The following is a 20241-nucleotide window of genomic DNA, read 5'->3' as shown; positions in this document are numbered from 1 at the left end:
AACACAAACACACCTGTCACGCCTGACACCTCACTTATCACTTGTTTTAAATGAATTGAGTTTATTTTGAAAGGCACTCTGTAGTGCAGAGAGACTCACTCTGTTGATGTTTTGGAACATTGTGTTATCTGCCAGTATATTATCTGTGAAGGTTCTCAGTCATCCAGCTCAAAGTTATCCAAGGAAGGTTATAATCAAGGGCAACTGGACCTGGTTCAAGATACTGGAAGACGTTTTGTCCCTCATCCAAGAGACTTCTTCAGGTTAGACTGACTGGTAGGGAAACTGCAGACACATGTTTTCAAAACCATGTCTCCTTTTTTCAGAATTTTAAACACAATTCCCAAAACTGCTCACACAAAATGCAAAATGCCTCATATCTCATTTAAAATGAAACACTGCTTTCAAAATGCCATAAACACATCTCAAAATGAAGTATTTGCATCAAATGGAATGAAACACCTTTATCACATTAGTACATTTTTGTATATACCTTTTGCTCAGGCTTATATGGCTCTTAACAGTAGACGAGTTCCCCACAACAGTTGTAGAAGGTATTGAAAGGAAAACCAACAAGCATTTGAGGAGATGGTTGGGTATTCCCCCAAGCTTCTCCAAAGACGACATGGTAAAGCAAGCAAGCATCATAACAAGATCAGGCCGTATTGAGCAGGCAGAAAGCTCACTGACGTTGCGAGACATTGTTAGCAACCCCTGTATAGGACGGCAAGGCTTGGGGTCAACACACTTTGAGCCGTTTGGGAATGCAAGTGCAAAGATCAAGCGAGGCATGGTCCAGTCTGAAATTCGAGCACAAGATGAAGAGAAGCATTTGTCCAGAGCATGGAGCAAGCATCTCAGGGAGCAAGCTCACATGGGCAGAGCTGTGGAGACTGTAGTCCTACCGCATCTCCTTCTTGCTGTGCTCTGTGTACGACGCCCTTCCTTCACCAGCGCATTGGCACACATGGGGGTTAAGGGATGACCCGTACTGTAAGCTCTGAGGTAAAAAGGGGACACTGGCACACATACTGTCAGGGTGTAAAACATAATTAACTCAAGGTAGCTATAAGTGGCGCCACAATAAGGTGCTTCTGTCCCTCGCCAACTCAATAGAGAGGGAGAGGTGTAAAAAAAGGCTAGGTGCATCAGACATGAGGAAGACTATCACCATCATCAAGGAGGGAGCCATACCCTACGTAAGCAGGACATCAGCAAAGAACAGCTTGCTGCAAGCCGCCAGTTCGTGGGAAATGAGAGTTGACATCAGAAGGAAGTTGCAGTTCCCAGAGGTCCACACAGTTCTTAGCCCAGACATCATTCTTTGATCAGCCAAAGACTGTAAAATTGAGCTTACTGTACCTTGGGAGGAGGCCCATGAGAGGAAGGCCTTGGCTGTTCCCTGCGGAAGAGGATTTCCTGCTTATTGAACTTGTCAGCTGCTGTCAGCTTTAAGCATTGAAGAAGAGCAACAAGATGAACGCCAGTCGTAAGATGGGGGAGGAGGTTGAACGAGCTACTTGCTGGATATGGAGCAAGAGAGAGGAGGAAAGCTGTAAGCCAGGGGCAGATAGCCAGTGATTTGGCCACCATTGCCGACCCAACAACTGGAGAATGTTGTGGTTAAGGGTTGAAACACTTAATGAAGGTTCAGTAACATCTGATGACATCCGCTCCTGGCATAAAGCTACAGTGGACTCTACGTCGATGATGCTTGGTGCTCAAACGCAGTCAAGATGGACTTCGTTATCATCTTGTTGCTGCTGTTTACATTCTTCCAGACACAAATTTAAAAACATGCACAGCAGAATGTTCTGTTTTAAATATTACCATATTTTAATACAAATTTTAATACAAATTTAATTATTAATTATTATTATATGTTTGTGTATAATAATTATAATATTAGGTTAATTGTTGTAGATGGACGAGGTGGAGATAATTTAAACTGCTTTATATTCTGCTGGGAAGAACTCTGCACATGGAGGTTTCACACAATGATGTGACAACTTGACTTTTTTTTTTCCATCGGATTCATCATGAAGTTATGATGGAAAAATACACAGTAGGTGACACAGAGCAGCTGAATTATGCTGATTCACTCTTTATGTCCGTCTACACTGACAACTGGACCGAGACTGAGGAGTCCTGCTGTCTGCTCACAGATCAAACTGGTTAAACTGCCTCAGTGTTTCCTGGGAACAGTTGACCTTGATTTGAAACCAGTAAACACTGTCGACACCATGAAGGACTATTGACACGTTTTTACAATCTGTGCATCACAGCATTACAGAAAAAGTACTCAGATTCTTTACTTAAGTGAAAGTAAAAGTATCAGTACCACAATGTACAAATACTCCATTACAAGTCTATATTCAAAATCCTACTGAACTACTAAGCAAAAGTAAAGAATTGTTATCAGTTAAATGTACTTTAATATCAAAACTAAAAGTAACTACGTTCACTGTGACTGATAATGTGGTTTCATTGCTAAGTGATTGATTTACCCTCCGCAAGGGTCGGGTCATCACTCCTCAACCCACAGGAATATTGATCCAGAAATTCGCATGACACTATGTTGCAAAAGCCTGTCAGCGGTGAGATTGTCCGGACATCACAGATGGCTTGAGAGCGTTGTTTGGAGAGGACCAGGGAGAGCGGGGAGCTGATACAGTCAGTCACAGAGTTCTGCACCTTTGCCCTGTTCATGCCTTTTGGACATTTCTTCATGTAAATACCAGAGTAGGTACCAGATGTGCTCGGGTGGTCAGATCTGCTCCGGGGCCTGCGCCTGCTGGTGACGTCACATAACGTGATTGGGTGTACGTTTGTATGATGACGTGGCTGTATGTTGTAAGTCGTAACACATAGAAATACACTGCATAATTACTTTTCAACATTTCAGACAACAGAACAGGGGCGATTCTAGGATCAGACCTTTAGGGGTGCTCAGCCCCTAATGAGAATGTAGCATGTTTACAATGCATTGCAAAAGTGTTAATCGGTTACTAATCGGTGGAGAGAATAATTTGGCCTACTAGAGAGGAGCTGGTGCAGAGCGGAGCGGGTCAGTCAAGCGCGTCACTTTGTGTTGAAAAGGTACTTGCTTGGGTTTAGAAAAACATCATGGTTTGGCTTAAAATAACTTTACTTATGACTAAAATGTAAGTTCAGCAACTTATGTGATGGATAAAAACATTGTTAACTTTATGTTTCACATGGGAAACAAACACCGCTCTCCTGCTTGAAAGTCCGGTTTCTGGCCCACCTGTCCACCCCAACCACCTCCTTACATGGACTTTACTGTTATATATTATATATGTTAAAAAAATGACTCTACAGGGCTCCCCAGTGCTTTACAAACTGATACCAGGGGTCTTGACCATGCATCCATATGTGAGAACGGTTTGACAAAAAGTGTCGGAGTGTTGGAATTTGAATATAGGACTTGTCTGCAGTGGATAATTAGTTGAGTATACCCATCTTTCGACTGGTTTTCAAATGGTTTAATGAAAACTGATTCTCTCAAAATATGCAGCAACTACGACTATATACCCAAGTTCAATCAAAATATATCTGACAAAATTCTCAAATAGTCAACGCTATGATTTAATGCAAGTTTAACTTTGAAAAAGTCATACAGTTGAGTTCAAAATCCAAAACTTGTCAGAGCTCTTTGAGTGTAAAAGAAGAAGTAAGCGGATAAAACTAAATGGATCTGTAATGATTTACAGTGTATGAAATGAGTCTGACATAACACACACATATTACAGCATATGCCATCCATCCATCCATCTTCATCCGCTTATCCGGGATCGGGTCGCGGGGGGAGCAGCTCCAGCAGGGAACCACAAACTTCTCTTTTCCGAGCCACATTAACCAGCTCTGACTGGGGGATCCCGAGGCGTTCCCAGGCCAGTGTGGAGATATAATCTCTCCACCTAGTCCTGGGTCTCCCCCGAGGCCTCCTCCCAGCTGGACGTGCCTGGAACACCTCCCTAGGGAGGCGTCCAGGAGGCATCCTTACCAGATGCCCAAACCACCTCAACTGGCTCCTTTCAACGCAAAGGAGCAGCGGCTCTACTCTGAGCTCCTCACGGATGGTCAGGCTTCTCACCCTATCTCTAAGGGAGACACCAGCCACCCGCCTGAGGAAACCCATTTCGGCCGCTTGTACCCGCGATCTCGTTCTTTCGGTCAAAACCCAGCCTTCATGACCATAGGTGAGGATAGGAGCGAAAATCGACCGGTAGATCGAGAGCTTTGCCTTACGGTTCAGCTCTCTTTTCGCCACAACTGTGTGGTAAAGCGAGTGCATTACCGCCCCCGCTGCTCCGATTCTCCTGCTCCAGTCTCCCCTCACTCGTGAACAAGACCCCGAGGTACTTGAACTCCTTCACTTGGGGTAAGGACTCATTCCCTACCTGGAGTTGGCACTCCACCGGTTTCCTGCTGAGAACCATGGCCACAGATTTAGAGGTGCTAATCCTCATCCCAACCGCTTCGCACTCGGCTGCGAACCAATCCAGGGGGACCCGGTCATATGCCTTCTCCAGATCTATAAAGCACATGTAGACTGGATAGGCATACTCCCATGCCCACTCCAGGATCCTTGTGAGAGTAAAGAGCTGGTCAGTTGTCCCACGACCGGGACGAAAACCGCATTGTTCCTCTTCAATCTGAGGTTCGACAATCGGCCCAACCCTCTGTTCCAGCACCTTGGAATAGACTTTACCGGGGAGGCTGAGAAGTGTGATACCCCTGTAATTGGCACACACTCTCTGGTCCCCCTTTTTAAACAGGGGAACCACCACCCCAGTCTGCCACTCCTTGGGCACTGTACCCGACTTCCACGCAATGTTAAAGAGACGTGTCATCCAAGACAGCCCCTCCACACCCAAAGCTTTTAGCATTTCTGGACGGATCTCATCAATCCCTGGGGCTTTGCCACTGTGGAGTTGTTTGACTACCTCAGTGACTTCCACCAGGGAAATGCCTCTACTAAAGAGGGCGTGTCAGTCGGATTTAGGAGTTCCTCAAAGTGTTCCTTCCACCGCCCAATTACCTCCCCAGTTGAGGTTGGATGGTTCCCCGCTTCCCCCTCCTGAGATGGCGGACAGTTCTCCAGAAACACTTTGGTGTCAACCGAAAGTCCTTCTCCATGTCTTCTCCGAACTTCTCCCACACCCGCTGCTTTCCATCTGCCACAGCAGAGGCTGCAGTCCTTTGGGCCCGTCGGTACCTTGCAACCGCCTCCGGATTCCTCCGAGACAACAAATCTCGGAAGGCCTCCTTCTTCAGTCGGACGGCTTCCCTGACCACCGGTGCCTCAAGGGGTTACCGCCCCTTGACCTAAGCACCTAAGACCTTGAGACCACAGCTTTCCGCTGCAGCTTCAGCAATAGAGGTTTTGAACATTGCCCACTCCTGTTCAATGTCCCCAACCTCCACAGGGATGCCAGAAAAGCTCCGCCGGAGGTTTGAGTTGAAGATCTCACGGACAGGGGCCTCCTCCAGACATATGCATCAATACCAAACCAACAACTATACAATGTGATCCAATTACACAGCCCTGCAATAAATCCTACCTGTGATATTGAACTGCAACACACTGAAGGGTGTTTCTATAATTTGACATTTGACAGGCATTAATTAGAGTAATGAATTAATAGGAGATTAGCAAAAGAAACATGTCTTCACCGTCACATCTCATTCTTCACTTTTATAAACTTCTGATATTCACAGTGCGAATGTTTAAATTCAAACTTACAGAAATAAATCAGGTAAAAACTGAAGAAAGACTCATTGTTTGATCAGCATCAGGCCAGAATTATCTTTAATAGACTTTGATGGAGTCTCGAGTAATTATAAACTTTTGATTTTTATTTATAACCAAAAATGTATATATTCAACACTTTGAAAAGGAGCTTTGTTAAATTGATTCTTTAGAATTTAATTTAAATGATGAAGTTTAAAAAAAGAATCACTTTCATTAATTAATAATTCTGTCTTTAAATGATGAGTTAGCAATTGAATTTTACAATATAATTTGAAACTTTTAAATTAAACTTATTATTTTTATTAGGGTTGTGATGAGATCTCGTGGCACGCAATTGACATTTTTCACACTCTCAAACATTCTCATGCAGGAAACAAATGTGTAACTGATAACGTCGACTTGCAGAGTCTGAACTCACTCCTGTGAACTCACTCCTGTGAGTTCAAACAGTTGTGACGAGCGGTAATAGGTAGTATATTTGCATTATTGCACTAATTCCTATTGCTCACATTGCATTGTTTTTTGTATGCTTCTACATTTTGGATCGCTTTACTTTCTTTTCTTTCTACATTTATGTTTATGTGTACTGTTAAGCACCGAGATACAAAGGCAACTTCCTCGTATGTGAACATGTGGCACCTGGAAATAAATCTGATTCTGATTATAAACGTCTAAAAACTGAGGTGCAACCTTGCTCTGTTTGGGACTCTGAGCTGCACTTTATCGGAGGTGCTGAAGTTAACGTGTGGATTTGTGGTGAGATGTCTGCCTGATCACAAGTGTTGTTGTTGGTTAGTTTCAGTTTCACATGATCATGATCTGAAAGCAGCACAGAATGCCTGAGAGCTGCACTGACTTAGATTCTGTTATAGTTAGGCTATAGATTTTGAATTTGTCACACCTGCCAAGTGTGTTTCCCTTTGCATAAATAAAAACATTTGCACCATAAATTGGTGCAGAAATATGGCCATGAATGCAGGAAATTAGGTGTTTAATGCTCAACATGTTCATCTCGTCTCATGAGCACAGTGTCTTTCCACACCCCTAATATTTACTAATACGTGAGACGGACATATTACAACCTTACAATTCATATGTATATATAAATTACATATTAATTTTTACATTCTTACACATCTTTGACATTTTAAAGACAAAACAATTAATCAATTAATTGACAGAAATTGTCTAAAATCAAAAGTGTAGCTGGTGTCTGGTTATGCTTTTGTTGTTATACTCAAACAAAACCAATTAAATTTGTCCTATGAAAGGACAAAGAGGGAGAAGGGAACAGGAAAGATGGAGAGCAGCAGAGAAACCAAGAGGGAAACAAGGTGAGCGCTGCCAGAGGTTGAATCGTTCGCAGAGGTTGTAGCGCTGCCAGAGGTTGTATTGTTCCCCATGAAGACGACGAATCCCGGCCGGTTGTTGCTGATCTGGCTGTTGATCCAGGACTGATACTCCGACACTCGGGAGTAGACTCCTGGGTAATTTGGCAGGGCACAGCCATTTCCAAAACTCACCACTCCACCCTGGACCCAGATAGAGTCAGTTTTACTCACCAATGGGCCGCCTGAATCCCCCTGCAGAGGTCAGACATGTCTGTTAACACCAGTAAGTACATTTAGTTACAAGTAGTGTACTGAAAGTACAATTTAAGGTAGTGAGTATTTGAATTAAGTGGAAAATAATGCATGCCTCTTTTTTACTGCAGTACACTATGTACTTTAGTTACTTTGTAGATTCAGATTTGAAATACAAGATTTAATTAACAAACTGACTTTTACATATACATTTAGATGTATTTTTATAGGTTGTAATAAAACTTAATTGATCCTTTGGTGAAATGAACCAGTTAATTAAGATATTGGCAGATATATATATATATATATATATATATATATATACACACACACATGTGTATGTATTTCTATATATTTCCATATTTCTGCTCTAGTCCATCCATATATATATATATATGTACACACATACATACACTATGAGAAAAAAAAATACTCCTGTTGTGAATTGAAATAAAATTGAATTAGAATTGAATAGATATTATTAGTGGTTGTAATTAATACATTTAGTTTCAGTTAGGAGCAGTGATCGCTACTGACTTATTAAGTCCCTCTATTGTCTGCCACGCTTTTTCTTGCTGTTTTGATACTGCGGCCGTGTATTTTTTCATCGTAAACCTTCTTTACACACAGTGAGTAACCGCGAATAAAGTATGCTGCACATGTCTTTTCCATTTCAGCATCAATGAATCTGTGATCGACCGTGTGGTCTAGTGAAGAAAGCTGTTGACGCCCATTTATCTGAATTACTTACACCTGGCTTCACATAGTCGCTCCTCCTGAGCCTGTTTTGGCCTTTGTGAAACTGATAAAGCCAGGATGCAGTGATCACACTAGGTCAAGCCTAGCTTTATCTCTTATGCTGGATTTCTAAATTCTGCTTTTGTGAAACAGCCCTCGGGACACAGACAAGGATAAACAACGACGGCTCTATTGATTAGTGCAGATATAAACATTAATGGAAATGAGGAGTGTTTTGCAGACAGAGTCACCTGGCAGGAGTCCTTTCCTCCCTGGGTCAGACCGGCACACATCATGTTGCTTGTGATTAAACTGTAGGCCGCGTTACAATCACTGTTCAACACGATGGGAACGCTCACCTGCTGCAGATACTCTGGGTAAGGAATTGAAACTGAAAAAGAAAAAGAGATTAATGTTAAATCTGGATTTTTCTTCCTCTGAGCCTTAGAGCTCCATTGTTGTCCAGAAACTATTAAACCCATCAGTGAGCCTCACTGCTGCACTGGGTGACATGTTCCTTCATCACCATGAAAACACACTGTGGTTTATAGACTGGTTTCTTGTGTGTTTGTTTTGTTTGTTTTTTTATAAAAAAATTTTTTATTTTCTCTTTTTTTTTCTTAGATGATGCAACACGCAACAGGTGAAATACATAACAGACACAACAGTATAGAGAAACAACTGTGCACAGTTGGACATAACAGCATGTTGGATATTAAAGATTTTTAAAGGCAGTTTGTATTTGTGTGTGTGTGTGTGTGTGTGTGTGTGTGCGTATGTTCAAGAAGTAGAAAATGGGAGGTGGTGTAGGGGAAACGGAGTATAGAGATTAAATGCTTTGAACAGAAAAAAGGGAAATTGGAGTGGATCTGCTGAACATTTATTTACTAGTCAATCTTATTATTTTTATCTTTTATTTCATTTTTGTAATTATTATATATCTATCTATATCTAGATAGACAGAAAAACCATAGACCCAAACCATGATCTTTTCCTAACCTTATGAAGTACTTTCTGTGCCTAAACCTATCCAAACTGCAACATTTCATGACTTTATTAACGCGGCATTTCAAAATGGCGCTGTTTAGAAACACTAGAATTTTTTTGAAAGTCTAACCGGATGTTGTATATTTATTGTTGCTAACTTTACCCAAAGTTGTATATTTGTTGTTGCTAAGCATTGCTAACTTGAGCCCTAAACGTCAATAAACGACGCAAATGGTCGTTAAAAGGCGACGCCAAAGGGCCTTGACCGAGCGTCAAAGTGTGATGAGTCGGGAGTGAGAGTGTTGAAAGTAAAGGTGCATCTGAATATAGTAGAAAAGTTTTTTACATAAAGTGAAATGCCTTTTATTGTTTTAAAGTGGTCATATTATGCTCAATTTCAGGTTCATAATTATATTTAGAGGTTGTACCAAAACACGTTTACATGGTTTAATTTTCCAAAAACACCATATTTTTGTCATGCTGCACATTACTGCAGCTCCTCTTGTTCTTGTCAACCCTGTGTTGAATGCTCCGTTTAAGCTATGGAGTGAAGCATCTTACTTCTACTTGATCTTTGTTGGGAGTTGTGCAATACCTAGGTAAGGACTACTAGCCAATCAGAAGCAGAGTACGGAGAGAGTTGGATCCTTAACACAGGCAGAACAACCAGAACAAACTTCACATCCCAGACTGGAGCAAGAGTTTCAGAGCAGTAAATTATTAATCTGTAACAAATTTATCTTTCATACATTTTAACTGTGCACTGTGCCTACATCACAGTAACAGGTCCACTGAATGCCTGGAGGGTCTCTAATGTTATTTTAATTTCGTATTTAAATAGGTTGGTTTGAGGGCGTGCATCTCTAGCTGCTTGGCGAACGTTATGACGGGTGTTACAAAGTGATGCAGAGAGGTTACAGAAGTAAAGACCAGACTACAAACGAGTTGTTTTCAGGCAGTTTGCGCTGGGCTTTGGGCTTATCCACTTTGCAAACCTATTACATGCATAAAAAAGATATATAAGATTACGACTTACATGTCAAAATGTCAACCTGAGATGAGCACTAATCAGCCAGTTAACTCAAAACACCTGCAAAGGTTTCCTGCAAATTAACTTTTGCACAATATTCAAAGTTTTTGAGATGCACCTGTAATACAAAACCCAGAAACCTCAGCTGCAGAATGAGATGGAGAGGAAGCCAAAGGTCAAAGGTGTGAATCAGAATCTGATCAGAACATGGTGCCTTTGAAACACATTGTCGGATATATAATCCAAAATTGACCCAGAATCCAAAATATATTGATCAAAGATGCAGGCAGTGTTGAGATGTAACATTTACTGTACTGTACTTTGAGAACATTTGTTATTGGTGGGCTTTTTCTTGTAACCAAGTCTTTATACACTGTAGCATAACTACTTTTACTAAGTTAAACATCTGACTTCCACTGCTGGTTTACCCTTATTTTTTGTTTTATTTGGGCTCTTCTAATGATGTCATCTTGTTGATACTCTTGCAAAAAAATGAAAACTGAATTATTTCATAAAATCATTCACAATTAACAATACATTACAAAAATTCTCACCCCCACTTTGGATGTTTCCCCATCCGGTAACCCAGCAGGTCGTCCCGGCTTTAAAGACGCTGCCGTCCGCCGCCAAGCACACGGGTCTGATGTAGTCGGTGAAGGTAACAGGTGAGGACAGCTGCAGCAAGGCTATGTCGTTATTGTTTGAGTAGACATCGTAGTTGGGATTTATGATGATCTTGGAAACAGTCCGGGACACCTCGTTAGGGTTTGAGAGCTCCTGGGAGTCACGTCCGAGGTAAATGATGAGATTGGATGTGCTGGTGCTGAAAACAGAAAAGACAAAATAAAAACAAATTACACATTCTACATTCAGTCATTCATAAAATGAATAAATAGGTTCACCAGAGTTCATTATTATGTGTCTTATGTGTATTATAACATTTTATTCTTAACAAAACTCACAAAATTCCCTTTCATCCCTGCGACGACACAGCAAAATGCGCATCATAATGCTTGCCAAGTGGCTACACGCCCTCAAAAACACGACATTCAGCTTCTGCAGTACACAGTGACAAGACGTCCGCCTGCTGCCTCTCCTCTCCCTTCCAAACACTAGCTACCCTCCAGGCAGTCAGTGGGCATAAAGTTGTTACTGTGATGTAGAGACAGAGCTCAGTTAAAACTTTATAGATGAAAGATGCTTTTGTTACAGATTAATAACTCACCACTCTGAAACTCTCGCTCCAGTCCATGTTGCCAACATGTACAGCTGAACCCAAGCCGTAAATACTGGCTTCTCACGACCCGCCCTACTCTGCTTCTGATTGGCTAGTAGTCCTTAACTAGGAACTGCGTATGTGCAACTCCCAACAAAGATCATGTACAGGCAAGATGTATCACTCCATAGCTAAAGCGAAGCCTTCAACACAGGGTGAAAAGAGGAGCTGCAGCAATGTGCAGTATGTTAAAAAAATGTTGTTTTTTGAAAATTAAACCTGTTCTGGTACAACCCCTAAATAAGATTTTGAACCTGAAAATGAGCATAATATGACCACTTTACATTAAATTGTGTGGTCCACACTTGATGTACTGGGACACAACATAAAATTAACAGGAAGTGACATTTAACCCCTTCATCAGATGTCCAAAGTTCATGATAATTCAGAGCCTTGTTGACGACCTCCAGCAACTGCACCACGGTTATGGCCCGAGGGCCCGTCCAACACTGTTTGCAGCTTTAATATTTCAGTTTGTGCTGTTATTTGTCCCAGCATAAGTATTTCATTTAATGTCAGTGTAGCAGTTGCAGAGCCTTGTGTGAAATAAAATAAAAGTCACAACTCTACACTATACAAGCCCACTGTGGTTGTACAGGAGAAGTGCTGAGTCATGTGACAGGATTAGAGCTGACCTGGGGAAACAGTGAGCAGCAGTCAGGACCCACTGGTTATTGATCAGGGAGCCTCCACAGAAATGAAATCCCCATCTGTGCAGACTGGCCTGCCAGGGCCACGACCCTGGAGAAGCATTCATACCTCCTACAATCCTGGTGTTTAGCGGCGCAGTGCCACAAACTGGAGGGAAACATTCAGAATTCATGTAACAACTGCAGGAGCTATGCTGTTTTTGCTGATGTATTGTTTCTTTCTGGGTTGTTATCGTCATGTGTGTTTCTGATTTGTTTTAAAGGTCCAATGTGTAGGATTCAGTTGCATCCATATGGGGGTAAATTGATGTCAACATCATTGTAAAGACAGACTAGGAGTCACAAATACATTCAACAATTTGTGAACATAATCCACAAATAGATTCTAGATCCATAAACAAACTCTTCATGATCCACAAATAGAAATCAGTGACTTTAAAACCAGAATTTGAATGAATGCAAAATTACTTGTCTGTGTGTGAGGGTCATATTCAATTTATTTTGCATTTGTTTTCAGTATTTTTACAATGACTATGTATGCTGTTCTCGCTAACGCATGTGGTCTGGATTGCAGCACGCTGAGAGCAAAGAGAGATGATTTAAGAAAGACAAACTGAATCTGGGGGCATTAACAAGATAGCTGCTGAGTGGCTGGACTTGAAACCAGTTTCTTCGCAGTCTCTCTTGTACTTTGTAATTGTAGAAATAATTGTTATCTGTATATTTCTTAGTTGTCAGCATCGGCATCACCAGGTCATAGTTCCGGGGCTTTAGGCCTGACTGTTTTGACTGTAGCCCTGAATGTAACTCAACAACAACAACAAAAATATTTTCCTTATTAATATGTAATAATCATTATGTCTCTCTGGTCTTCAAAGAACGGAGGCTACTCGCAATAACATTGCTACACAGGCTATATTTTGAAGTTCACGTAATGCGGGGGTCACATTACATGAACTGTAAACTTAACCCCCATTACTCAGCCTGATGGCATTTAAAGTGAGCACGAGAGAGAGAGAGAGAGAACACATTGCTCAGAACATTGCTACTGAATTGTCTCTAGCAAACCTTTAATCAAAATATTTAGATAAATGTTTTGGTCATTTTCTAAAGTGTATTTGCTACGCAAACGGTTAACAGTCCTCCTGTTGCCACCTGTCGCTCTCTCTGCTGTCTCTGTCCCCCTCGCTCAGAGACACTTTGCTCTGTTTCACTGTCTCTCTGCTCCAGGATGTTTCCCTCTGAAGCGACTGAGCTGCACTTTATCAGAGGTGCTGAAGTTTACATTTGTGTGGATTTGTGGTGAGATTTCGGTCTGATCACAAGTGTTTTCAGTTTCAGCTCTGATTAAGAGCAATGCCCTTGTCTCATGGCCTACAGTCCCAGACTGGCTCTGTGTCTGTCAGATGGTCTGAAGGGGGTGACCAATGACCATATAAGCAGAGCAATAACGCATGGTGATGCACAGCAGAGGGGCAGGTAGATTTTGTTAACATATTATGACTTCATTCTCATTAGATAATGGTTTTACTCTTGTATATTACGACTTTTGTCTCAAAATATTCTGCAAATATCATTGAACAATTGATATGTGGGAGAGATTCTGAATGCGCAGAAAGTTTTAAACATGAGCAGAAAAGCTGCTGAAACACAGGAGCTATTAAAGTCCAGGAGTTTCTGACTGAATTAAAATTAATTAATTTATCATTGAGGTGAAAAGGCGCCACATGCACATTTAGGCGTGTTTGGGATTAAGTTAAGTGAGAATAGTTGATAAACAGGAGAAACATACATCTGATGTAATAAAAAATGCCTGAGAACTTTACCGCTAAGCCTCCAATGTTTCACGTGCCTGGAAACACCCTTGGTTGTTAGTATGCTTAGTTTTTGAGGTTCATTGGAGCCGTCTTGTAAGGTAATTTATGGTAGATTTCTGCCAATAGAAGTTGCTTTTTACAAACGTACAGTGCCCTTAACTCACATAAATTATGCGCCACATGGTGTACAAAGGCAAACTTCACTTAGAGCATTAATAAAATTTCTCACTAGACAAAACTAGCCACTTTGGGGTGTTATTGTAGTCTTTTCAAAAGGCATCTCACATAACAAACAAATTGCAATTTGACACTGCAACTCCCATGAGTACTACTTGCACATAGTGTTTGAGCGTAGGCTGACCACACAGTGAGGAGAGAGACAGTAAAGACAAAGCGAGCATGCAGGGATGAAAAGAACAAAACATTAATGTCCTAAAAACCTGTTCAAAATGATAGACAGACAGGAAGTTAAAAAAAGTGAGCATAAAACTTTGACTTACCATCTAGTTGTGACTGAGACTCTGAAAATAACAAAAAGAAACAGAAAACACGTTTGAAACAACAACTTTGTGTTTATATGTAAATGACTCGGGCTACATTGACATGACTACTGAGCGGTGTGTGTGTGTGTGTGTGTGTGTGTGTCGGCTCGGGCGGCTGGTGTTGAAACAGCGTAGCAGGATCAATGGGTTATTTTATTTTGTTATAATGGTTACTCCTTGGCTGGTGGCTGCTAGTTATAAATGTAACCTGGTCTTTCTTTTTTTGTTGTTGGTAGTCCTTTGCCCATTTAAGCAAGATCACTTTCCGTTCCTTGTATTGACTTTTGGTTTTGTAATAAATTTGATTTATTCTTGAACCCATCTCTCCTCTGCCTTGATTTTTCACCCCAAATTCATTTTCATTTGTTTGTCCTAAATCCCAAAGATGTCAGGTATATAACACAACTGAACTTACTAATAAAACTAATATCATTACTTTATTAATATTACTTATATTTACTTAATATTAAGTAACTTGTGAACTTGCATGTTCTGCAAGTGGAAGATTGTAGTCTGTTTCATGCTGACTTGTCAATCAGAAGCAGGTGTGACATATTGTACAGATAAAGCTTCATAAATGTTATTGTGTGGTGAAACTAAATCAGAATCTCACACAGTCTTACAGTAAATACAAAAACTTTAAGAGATCAAATAGCCTGCGCAAGTTCAGAACATTAAACTGGGAGGTTATGGCAACATTTTTATGTGCTGATTTCTCCCATATGCAAAAAACTGAAAGGTCTCAGAGGCTGAATGCAAACAGTGACTGGCCATTATTTCATTGAGCTGCTTCCTGAACTCCTTTACAATCATTACCTGCCATGATTTATCATATTCACAACACTTACAGTGAAGCAGTACTTCACTCTTATGCATCCAGGCAAAGTTGTAAATTAGACTAAATGAAGCCATGAGTGTGTGCAAAACTATTTTCATTACACTACATTTATATGACGACTGTGATTACTGCTCACACTGCAGATCGAATTCTTTTAAAACATTCAATAAATATAGTTGGTTGCTAAAAATCCTTTTCCATAAATCTTAACAGATGACACAATGACTTTTAGAGAATTTACTCAACCTGGACAATACTATTCTTACTTTATGTCTCTTTTTTTCACCTAGATTTGATCATTTTCATTACTTGTATTGATGCATATTTTAATTCTGTGTCACAGGATCCACCGATTAATTAAGTTTTGTATTTTCATTGCGACAGTTTTGTAAAAAGTTTAATATAAATACAGGATCTCCACTTGCGTGTGATACTTTTTCCTCTTAACAACTATTCTTACTATATTAAAAAATTTCCTCCTCATACAGCAGTCATCAGATCTCAAACATGATCGGTTCAGGTGTGCACAGTGAGGAGGGTCCTTACCTTGTATCAGGAGAGTCAGCATAGTCGCCACACAGATCACTTTGTAGAAAGCCATAACTGTGACACATACATATCATCAGATCTGCACCGGTATAAATAACCTTCTTCTCGCTTCTCTCCCTCTCTCTCTCTCTGACTTACAACCTCCAACACAAATACACCTCTTCACTGACACGCCCAACCCCTCTCCTATCACCTGTTTCACAGAATGCAACACACAACATGTCCGATTGCTTACACAAGTTTTGCGGAATAGGGCTCATTGTGTCAAAACTTTACACACAAGCCAAATAACACAACACTTGGAGCTAAAAATCTCACTTCTATGTCAAATTCGGCAATCAAAACCTCACAATCCTTTTTAAAATACAGTTTATTCTTTTCCCTATTACAGATTTTCACAACAACAAAAACATAAAGAAAAGGTACAGTACAGTAGCCAGTAAAATGTTACTGTAAACTACCAAAAACAGAATACAGTGCAATGTTATACAAAGTATTTTACAGTAAAAGGATGGGGTGGATCGTTTATGGATCCTGTCTTCTGTTAGGGTCTGGTCACGTCACCTCATCTACATCACATGCAATGTCATCCCTGGCAAGGCTACGGGGGAATGTTGCCATGCGTGCCATATCCAACCCTGCACTGACCCCATTTTGGTGTCTCCGCATGGCTCTTCCATTGCTTGCAGAAGAGGCATGCGGGCATGTGGTTGGTGGCTGTATACGTTGTCCTCAATTGGATTGAGAAATGGGGAGTAAGTCAGCAAATATACAACTACAAAGCTATTGTGGTTTGTGTGGTTTAAGCTATGGATGTGTGTTCCCCACTTGTTTTACATGAATTGAGTTTATTTTGAAAGGCAGTCTGTACAGCAGCTTCACCCAGTGCAGAGAGATTCACTCTGATGCTGTTTTGGATCATTGTGTTATCTGCCAGTATATTATCTGTGAAGGTTCTCAGTCATCCAGGTCAAAGTTATCCATAATAACTGTAATCAAGGGCAGCTGGAGTTGGTTGAAAATACTAGAAGACGTTTCGTCCCTCATTCAAGAGATGTCTTCACTTCTGACTGACTGGTGGGGAAACTCAGCTATTTACAGTAACCTCTGTGGTGTCGTTGTCGAGATCATCGATACCGCTGGTTCGTCAGTGCTCTTGGCTGTTGTAACGACAGTCATTATGGTCGTTAGATCCAACTGAGGCCAAGTCTGAACGACCATTGTTGGCAACTTCACCTGAGGACAAAAGTACACATTGAAGAGGATTGGAGCATGTACATTGGAGTAAACAGGAAACCCACACACACACAGACCAATACTTACTTTTCAAATCCCACCACCCTCTAGAGCACAAGTTAGGAGTCATCAGAACCCTGCACCACCGAGCTGAGAATATACCAACCAGTGCCCAAGAGAAGGGAGAGAACCACCTGAAAGGGGCACTAAAAGCAGATACCCTAAATGGACCTTTGTGAAAACAGCCACGAGATCCAGGAAGAACAGCAACACTACGAAGGAGGAGGAAAAGAAGTTCAAACACAACAACATTGTTACAGTATAGGTCTATGCTCCTCGGTGAGCAAAATGGGTGTAGTGCAGTGAAGTCCATGTTTATTTTGATGTAACTGTGTACAGTATGACCGTCCAGTGTGTAAAAAAGAACCTTACCAATGACATCATGATTTTGCATTTTCTAAGAACAGCCAGACGACTTTCTGAGGGTGGAAGACAACGTCAGTTCACCCCATCAACAGGAACTGGCTATTGTCAGTACGGTGTTGGCAAACAACGCCATCCGCCTACATCAACTACAAGAGCAAATCCTTGCTGATCACACAACATTCCTTAATATACCGAGCTGTCAGTGCAAGACTCCTGAAGAAGAGAGGAGGTGGCCTCGATGATGCTCGGTGCACAAACACAGTCAAGATGGACTCGGTTTCCCCAAAGTCAGACTGTTTAATGTGAAGGTGAAACCGGATTATCATTTTGTTGCTGCTGTTTACATTCTCCCAGATGCAAATAAAAAACATGTACTGCAGAATGTTCTCTATATGTGTATGTACATGTATGTATATAAGTAACTGTATGTATTGTTTTATTTAATTTGTTTTATATATTACCATATTTTAATACACATTTAATTATCTGTTAAATTCTGTGTGTGCAGAATGAAGGGATTACAAACCTTGTGTTGTATTATGAAAAATAAAGAACCATGTATTATATTATTAGGTTAATATTATCGGTGTATTAAGATGTGAGCATCATTTCAATGTTGTAGATGGACGAGGTGGAGATAATTTAAACTGCTTTATATTCTGCTGGGGAGAACTCTGCACATGGAGGTTTCACATGATGACAATAATGACATTTCTTTTCCATCGGATTCATCATAAAGTTATGATGGAAAGATACACAGTAGGTGACACAGAGCAGCTGAATTATACTGATTCACTCTTCATGTCTGTCTACACTGACAACTGGACCGAGACTGAGGAGTCCTGCTGTCTGCTCACAGATCAAACTGGTTAAACTGCCTCAGTGTTTCCTGGGAACAGATGACCTTGATTTGAAACCAGTAAACACTGTCGACACCATGAAGGCCAAAGTAACGTTTTTTTTTTAACAATCTGTGCATCCATCACTCACAGAAGAAGTACTCAGATCCTATACCTTGAGTTAAAGTATCAATACCACAATGTATAAATACTCCATTACAAGTCTATATTCAAAATCCTACTGAACTACTAAGCAAAAGTACAGATGTTTTATTAGTTAAATGTACTTCTATATCAAAACCAAAAGTAACTACGTTCACTGTGACTGATAATGTGCTTTTCATTTCTGATTGATTTACCCTCTATGGAATAAACAATTGGACTGCTGACCTGTCCAGGTTGTACCCCACCTTTCGCCCGATGTCAGCTGGGATTGGCTCCAGCCCCCCGCAACCCTGTACGCAGGATAAGCGGTTGACGATGGATGGATGGATGGATGGAATAAACAATGCAAGTTAATAAGAATAATAAAAAGAATAGAGAAAAATAATACAACTATTTGCAGAGAAAGAACAAGGCTTCAGAGCGTTGTTTGGAGAGGACCAGGGAGAGCTGGGAGCTAATACAGTCAGTCACAGAGTTCTGCACCTTTGCCCTGTTCATGCATTTTGGACATTTCTTCATGTAAATACTGGTGTAGGTACCAGATGTGCTCGGGTGGTCAGATCTGCTTGGGGGCCTGCACCTGCTGATGACGTCACATAACGTGATTGGCAGTGATTGAGCAGATTTTGAGCATTAAACTGGTAATTTCCTGCATTCTGGAGACATTTTCTGCTCCAAGTTACGATGGAAATTTCTGTTTTTATATGAGGGAAAACTATATTGCACTATAATGCTTTCAAAAAGTGGTTAAAATTGATTGATTGATTGAGCTGAGCTCCAAGGGATCCATTACCTGACTCAGACAGTTGCTTGCTGGATGGGCTGGTTTAACGTAATGGTTTACGTGATCTCTTTATGGAGTTTAATGTTGCTGTTTTTTTCTCCAGTAACACATGACTTGTTACAAACTGGATCTGCCAGTCAGAGTTCAACATTCAGACACGTTCATCAGGGCTCATTTAGTTTGGAGGGAGATTCAGTATGTGTGAAGTTTGTGCATTTTCTGAGTCCGTGACTTTACCCTCTGCAGGAGTCATTGTCATCGCTCCTCTACCCACAGGAATTTTATTTAAAATGATTAGCAGCCATATTCACAATTTTAAAGCATGCATAGATGAAAAGCCAAGTCAATAATCAAATATAAACCTTTAATAAGTATGGTTGATCAGCAAAATGAGGTGAGCGCTTCATTTACATTTATTCATTCAGCTGATGCTTTTATCCAAAGTGACTTACAATTGCTATACATGTCAGAGGTCGCACGCCTCTGGAGCAACTAGGGGTTAAGTGTCTTGCTCAGGGGTGGGGAATTGAACCCAGGTCTCTCACACCAAAGGCATGTGTCTATCCATTGCACCATCACCACCGCTTCATCTGTCTAATTTAAAAAGTGTGAAAGGAGAATTACATTTATCAAATATTAATTATTTCTTTCGGTCTTTAAATGATACATTAATAATTAATTTTTTTTTAAAAGCCGCATTATTTTATTTGCCATCGTGTCAGTTAAACATATTACGACCATACAATTCATCTGTTTAACTAAATCTTTATGTGATATCACAAAATTGAAACAAAAATGTTAAAGAAAGGAAACAAATCAACTGTGAGATTGAATATCAGTAAATTAGTTGAATTTTAAACCTATTTAAAATTTTTAAAATGTTAATCATTAATTTATTATTTATTCATTAACAGGTCAATTTAATGATCTTTAAATAACTTTTTTTAAAAGAGGCCATTTTATTAACAGATTATAATCAAACACACAAGTTACAATTAACAC

General features: G+C 40.5%; 1 protein-coding gene across 1 annotated transcript; it reads right to left on the bottom strand.

The window, feature by feature from the left end:
- Window positions 1-5668: 5668 nt before the first annotated feature.
- LOC119896560 (serine protease 33-like) lies at window positions 5669-15923 on the bottom strand. The gene is made up of 6 exons (XM_038710036.1): window positions 15787-15923; window positions 14361-14381; window positions 12029-12191; window positions 10672-10940; window positions 8352-8491; window positions 5669-7362 (listed from the first exon to the last, which is right to left on the bottom strand). The coding sequence occupies exons 1-6, from the start codon at window positions 15839-15841 to the stop codon at window positions 7042-7044; spliced, it is 969 nt and encodes a 322-aa protein (XP_038565964.1). The 5' UTR covers window positions 15842-15923; the 3' UTR covers window positions 5669-7041.
- Window positions 15924-20241: the final 4318 nt, after the last annotated feature.

Source organism: Micropterus salmoides, unplaced genomic scaffold (assembly GCF_014851395.1).
Source record: "Micropterus salmoides isolate LMB-PRFRI ecotype aquatic unplaced genomic scaffold, ASM1485139v1 Ms_hic_scaffold_10, whole genome shotgun sequence".
Lineage (NCBI taxonomy): Eukaryota > Metazoa > Chordata > Actinopteri > Centrarchiformes > Centrarchidae > Micropterus > Micropterus salmoides.
The sequence above is the reverse complement of the archived record's forward strand: the minus strand, read 5'-3'. Positions and strand labels throughout refer to the sequence as shown.